Source organism: Orycteropus afer, unplaced genomic scaffold (genome assembly GCF_000298275.1).
Source record: "Orycteropus afer afer isolate SDZICR_OR568_19922 unplaced genomic scaffold, OryAfe1.0 scaffold00317, whole genome shotgun sequence".
NCBI classification, from domain to species: domain Eukaryota; kingdom Metazoa; phylum Chordata; class Mammalia; order Tubulidentata; family Orycteropodidae; genus Orycteropus; species Orycteropus afer.
This window is the reverse complement of record NW_006921904.1, coordinates 1313220-1320227: the sequence shown is the minus strand read 5'-3', so window position 1 is coordinate 1320227 and position 7008 is coordinate 1313220. Positions and strand designations below refer to the sequence as shown.

General features: G+C 37.2%; 1 protein-coding gene across 1 annotated transcript in view; it reads left to right on the top strand.

The window, feature by feature from the left end:
- MARCHF11 (membrane associated ring-CH-type finger 11) overlaps positions 1–6800 on the top strand; it is a gene marked incomplete at its 5' end in the record, with an annotated part of 224637 nt that extends 217837 nt beyond the window's left edge. The window contains one exon of the mRNA XM_007951901.2: positions 6478–6800. Coding sequence (XP_007950092.2) covers positions 6478–6800 — 323 coding nt within the window. The remainder of the gene's footprint in view (positions 1–6477) is intronic.
- Between the last annotated feature and the right edge of the window lie 208 nt (positions 6801–7008).

Sequence of the window (7008 nt, the reverse complement as noted above, 5' to 3'; positions counted from 1 at the left end):
CTTCCTCCAATCCTGATGCCATGTTCTTCTTCATATAGTCCAGGTTCTCAGATTATTTGTTTAGCATACAGATTGAATAAATGTGGTGAAAGGATACAACCCTGATGCACTCCCTTCTTGATTTTACACCATGCAAATATCTCCTAGTTCTGTTCAAACGACAGCCTCCTGGTCTATGTATAAGTTCCTCATGAGAACAATTAAGTGTTGTGGAATTCCCATTCTTTGCCAGGTTATCCATAATTTGTTAGGATCCACAGAATTGAATACTTTTGCATCTATAAAACAGAAGTAAACATCTTTCTGGTATTCTTAGCTCTCAGCCAAGATCCATCTGACATCAGCAATGATATTCCTCATTCCACATCCCCTTCTGAATCCAGCTTGCATTTCTGGAAGTTCTCTGTTAATATAGTGCTGCAACTGTTTTTGAATTATTGTCAATAAGATTTTACTTGCATGTGGTATTAATGATATTGTTCAATAATATCCACATTGTGCAGGATTAGCTTTCTTTGGACTGGGTACAAATATGGACCTCTTCTAGTCAGTTGGCCAGGTAGCTGTCTTCCAAATTTCTTGGCATAGATGACTAAGTGCTGCCAGCGCAGCATCCATTTGTTGAAATATCTTGTGAGTATTCTGTCAATTCCTGGAGCCTTGTTTTTCACCAATTCTTTCAGTGCAGCTTCAACTTCTTCCTTCAATACCAATGGTTCTTGATCATATACCACCTCCTGAAATAGATGAACATTGACCAATTCTTTTTGGTACAGTGACTCTGTGTATTTCCTCCTTCTTTTGATGCTTTCTGCATCATTCAATATTTTGCTCATAGAATCTTTCAGTATTGTAACCCAAGTCTTAAATATTTTCTTCAGTTCTTTCAGCTTGAGAAATGCCACATGTGTTCTTCCATTTTGATTTCCTAAATCCAGATCTTTGCACATCTCTTTATAGTAATTGACTTTGTCTCTCAACCTGCTTTTTGAAATCTTCCCTTCAGCTCTTTTATCTTGTAAATTCTTCCATTTGCTTTGGCTACTCTCTGTTCAAGAGCTAGTTTCAGAGTCTCTTTTGACATCCATTTTGGTGTTTTCTTTTACTGCCTTTTTAATGACCTCTTGCTTTCTTCATGGATGATGTTCTTGATATCATCCCACAATTCCTCTGGTTTTTGGTCATCAGTATTCAGTGCCTCAAATTTGTTCTTCAGATGGTCTCTAAATTCAGGAGGGATATAATCAAGATCATATTTTGGCTCTTGTAGACTTGTTTTAATTGTCTTCAGATTCAATGTGAACGTGCATATGAGCAGTTGATTGTTCCACAGTCAGCTCCTGGCCTTGTTTTGGGTAAAGATATCTAGTGTCTCCATTGCCTCCTGCCACAAATGTAGTCCCTCTGATTCCCATGTACTCCATCCAGCAAAGTCCATGTTTCTAGCCACCTTTTATGTTGTTGAGAAAAGATATTTGCAATGAATAAGTCATTGGTCTTGCAAAATTCTATCATGTGATCTCCAGCATTATTTCTATAACCAAGGCCATATTTTCCAACTCAACTTTTGCATTCCAGTCACCAGTGATAATCAACACATCTTTATTGTGTGTTTTGTCAATGTCAGACCACGGAAGTTGATAAAAATCTTCAATTTCCTCCTCATCTTTGGCATTTGTAGTTGGTGTGTAAATTTGAATAATAAAAGTATTAATTGGTCTTCCCTGTAGGCATATGGATATTATCCTCTCACTGACAGCATTTTACTTCAGGATAGATCTTGAAACATTCTTTGTGATGATGAATGACACGCCATTCCTGTTCAGTTTGTCATTCCTGGCATAGTAGATCATATGGTTGTCTGATCCACAATGGCCAAAACTAGTCCATTTCTACTCACTAATGCCCAGGATATTGATCTTTATGAGTTCTATTTCATTTTTGCCAACTTCAATTATTCTAGATTCATATTTTTTACATTCCATATTCTGATTATTAATGGATGGTTGCATCTGTTTCTACTCATTTTGAGTCATGCCACATCAGCAAATGGAAGTCCCAAAAGCTTTACTCTATCCACAGCATTAAGGTCAGCTGTACTTTGAGGAGGTAGCTCTTTCTTAATTGTACTTTTTGTGCCTTCTGACCTGAGGGGCTCATCTTCTGGCACTCTGTTGGACAACATTTCATGGCTGTTCATTAATTTTCCAGTAATATATTGGACAGTATTGTAGTGCTATTCATAAGGTATTCTCTGGCCAATTCTTTGAGATATGGATTGCCCCTTCCTTCTTCTGACTCTGTCTTGTGCCGGAAGCTCCACTGAAACCTGTCCTAAATGGGTGACCTTACTGTATTTGAAATACCAGTGGCATAGCCTCCAGCCTCACAGCAACATGCAAGCCACCACAGTATGACAAACTGATAGACAATTGGTGGAATTTTGTAGTTACAGAACATGTATTTGTATTTTCACTGTAAGTTTCTCAAGTCTCTGTTAATTATAACAACTTAGATGTTGAGATAAACATAGACACACAGGGAGTGTGCATGTGTGTGTGTGCACACATGTGCACATGCACATGGGTACATTGATAATCTTCTTCACCATTCCTCTGGGTAATTAGCTCATCTTGTACTACCGTGTAAGAATTTCCACTAATGCTTTACTTCAAAATTTAGGATAGATTTGGCTGACATAAGAACTGCTTTCATTTCACTGAAATCAGAAACTATTCCAACTTGCTTTTTTTTTTTTTAAGAGTATTCCCTAAAAACATGATATTTGCACACCATTAAAGGACTACTCCAAGTACTAAATAGGAAGAAAATAACAAAATCCAACCACACACATACACCACTCAATTCTCAAAAGCCGAAATTTCCATTCCCATGAATCACATCTTAATTGACATCATGCCATTAAGTAGCAAGTATCCTAAAATATTCAATATTTACATATTAAAGAAATTATTATTGCTTTTCCCTTTGGGTTTAGTGACTTAGATGACAAAGTTAATCCAAGGCTGTATTGACATGATCTAAAATTTCAAGATGAGCAATGCATTTGAAGGCCTAACTTTTGCGGTATTAGGCAGAGAGCCAAGGTCATGGGAGAAAGTGAATTCCTCCAGTACAGAACAAATAACAAAAGACATCAGTAGTGCTTCTAAAAGCTAGATTTCCAACACATAGAGTTGAATGAATCCGTTCCCCTGGATGTCAATGTTCATAGCAGTCATGTCTTTTCATAACCACTAGTAAGGCAGTTGCCCAATTCCAAAAACATTTAAAGAAGAAAGAGGAAAAAATGCACAGCACAGACAACAGCCTTGTGGGAAGTTCATCATATTTGAGTACAAGTTATGCTTCTAGAGGGCTGGAGCAATTCTGAATACTCACGGGGAATAAACCAAACTCTTAGCTTCACTCATAAGTAGAAATGCAATTAAGCAACAGAACATGGAATTGGAAATTCAAGAAAAGTGTCTTCATGAAAACTTCAAGTAGTTCTGTCTCTTTACATTCAGTTCTAAATGTACTATAAAGACCTGTGGGATTCATTTCTGCTCATTTAGCAGGTTTATATATTTAGAAAAGAGCTAGCAAGAATATAGTCCCAGAAAGTAACTTTAAGCTCTAGTAAATGATCCGATTTCTGGCCTTTCAAGGAAAATCAATAGAAAAGGAATAGGATCCTGTAAAATCGCAGTACTTTCCAGAACAAACCTGTCCCAGGCTGTAATTGTTTTGTGATTAGTGTGAATGAATGTTTCTTACCACATAGATTCACTATTGATTTTTAAATTAATAATAATGTCTTATATTTATATGACTTCCATCTCACAGGGAACTTGAGTGGTTTATGGTTGATGAATTCCACTTTATCTTCATACTCTCCTGCTGAACATAACAATTAGGTATGCCAATTCCATATTAAGGAGGAAAACTTGAAGCAGAAAGGTTGAACCATTGGCCATGGAGAATTCAGAAAGCTATTCACAGAAACAGCAATTAAAATCTATCAATCTTGACTTATAATTCTGGCCCTTCCCCTAAAACATATGGTTAATTGATTAACTTTCTTTTGAAAAAGAAATTGATCTACACAATTTGTTGAAATTGTGGTGACTAATAGAGGGTTAACTTTATCCTCATTATTCTGATGATATACAACAGTTGGGTTTAAGACTATTTCTTGGCCACATGCACTCTTTGCATCCTCTTCTTTTATATCTACACACATTTCTTTGTGGCCTACCTTAGTATCTTTGGAGTGATTTTGAGTCACATGTGTCAGTTTATCCCCATGGAAGAGGGCGGTGCAGAACTTAAGCTGTGATAAGAGGTGGCTGTGTCTTTCCAGAACTAGGTATCTCCATGCATTATTTTAGCTGACAGAAACATGAAAGACTCTCTCCACCAAAAGCATCCTCAAGATCCTTCTTCACTGTACCTATCTTAGGAGAAGGTTATTGTCAACTTTTCAACCACCCATTCCTCTAGCCTTAAAAATGGGGGACAATGATTTTTTTTTCCTTCTATTCCATTACAATTCTTGCCAATTTTACCTCTGAAGTATTCATTACTTTGCCCTTGTTTCATCTTACTGCTGCCACTCTATGCCCACATACTGTGGTAACCTCCTTATTTGTCTCCCCAACTTCTGCTTGTCTATTTCTCAATCCAATTTTAGCTTAATTTTCCTAATACATTCTTCATAATTTTTGTAATTATGAATTATTGAGGCTCACAAAACGAATACAGAGCAATATCTTGAACATCCATATCCCCACTATCCAGATTTTAAAATGCAAATATTAGGGATACAACTGAAAGCTGTCTTTGGACCCTTCCGAATCTCCTTTCTTTCCTTCTCTCCCCACTCTCTTGGTGGTTTTCATTCCAGTGAATGTTTTTATATTTTTACCATGTATATATGAATCCATAAAATTGTATACTGTATCTTGGTTTGTTTTGCAAATGGAATCATCCCAATCATTTCTTCCTTCAACTTGCCATTTTTCATTACGGCTTTGAGATTTTCTTTATAGTTTTAAGATTAACCCATGTTCGTACATGTGACTGTGTTCATTTCATTCCTATAGCCCACTGAATCCATATATTAAACTGTATTCATTCTTCTGAGGATAAACATTGAGACTGTTTGCAAGTTTTTTCTCAAAGACAAGTTTACAGTAATATTTGTGAACATACTTCCTTGGGGTGGCAGACGTCTGAGTGTTTCTCTAAAATGTATACCCAAGAATCTACATGCTATGAGATAGGATCTGCTAATTTTCAAATTTATTGTTAAAAGTGGTGGCCATTGACAAGGTCTACTTAGATGCCATCCTCCATCTTGGCTTCTCCACTGACTTCTTAGTGGAATAGCTCCTTAAAGGGAAGAGCTCCTCCACACTTCTCTGTCTGAAGGAAACTTGTCAGGGACTCCTTTTTTTTGTGAGGGGTCCCAGGTTTAAAAGCTTGTAGACCACATGCTATTTTAGTAGATGGGTGAAAAATGCAGGATATGAATTGAGATCTGAGGTGAACAGTGGAGAGGGTGCACCTTATCCAAAGACACTCAGATTCAAGTTTCTCCAGTGTGCTTCTGCCAGACAGAATGTATCAGTGCACTATCTCTTGTTATGGACTCCTAATTTATAGTGTGATTTTCTTGCATTTCTCTGTGAGTCTGTTTCACAATGTGTAAACATCAGTTCGCTTTATGAATTTCAAAGGACAGCAATTCTGTATTTATGAGCAGGAAAGAGCAAGGACTCTGGAACTAGCCTGCCCAGGTTTGAATTCCTGCTCCACTCTTACTAGTTAAATGCTCTTGAACAAGTCACTTGAGGTCCCTGTGGTAGGATTTCCTTGTCTGTAAAATGAGGGAAATGTTAGCACCTATTTCACAAGGCTCTGGTGAGAACTGAGATAACATATTCATAAAGCTTCAAGTAGTTGCTCAATAAAGTTTTGTTGAATTGTTGAGAAGAGCAAAAACAAAGTTTAATCACACCAATTCTGTATTGGACATTATTTTTGGAACTGGGGAGACAGCAATGACCCTAATACCTATCTTTTCCCAAAATTTAGTAGCCCTCTGGATCCAAGCCTCTAACATGTTTCTTGGCACATGGTGGACACTCAAGAAACATGGTAAATGAGTACAGGGACCTAAGGCTTATCCTAAGGCATTGAAAATGACCATCCTAGTGAGCCAGGATGGAGCAAGTGTGTTATATCCACAAGGACTTCACTCTCTGCATTTTGCTGTATTCTTGTTTTTCGAGTGTTGGTTATTCTTGTAATATGGGTAGTAGTTAGACATTTGACATAATATTTGAGTAGTCAGTGTATCTTATTCTTTGATGATGATAAATAACAGATAAAGGACAGTTACTTAGTTGTATACGAAATAACTTTGTCGGGTTTGATTATAACCAGTCTTATTTTATTACCAAACTTTAGGTCTCATTGTCCATGAAGGAGCTGCAGTTTACAGAGTGTTTAAGCGCTGGCGAGCTGTTAACTTGCACTGGGATGTCTTAAATTATGACAAAGCCACAGACATTGAAGAAAGTAGCCGGGGGGAGTCTTCCACAAGTAGGACTTTATGGTTGCCATTGACGGCTCTGCGGAACAGAAACTTGATCCACCCAACGCAGCTGACCTCCCCACGGTTTCAGTGTGGCTATGTATTATTACATCTGTTCAATCGGATGAGGCCTCATGAAGATTTGTCAGAAGATAACATCTCGGGTGAGGTCGTGATGAGAGTGACCTCAGTGTAGCAAAAGTAGAGCGTGGACCACCTAGCACATTTTGGAATATAATTTCATTGAATGGTGAAACCATACCACTTCTAAAAAAACACATCTATGAACTTTTTAAACTTTATGCTTTTTATATGAACATTTGAATTGCAAATACATTTTTCTGAAAAAAAAAAAGAGTCCTGTTGTTCTTTGTTTTTTTGATTTATGACATCTTTTATAAGTT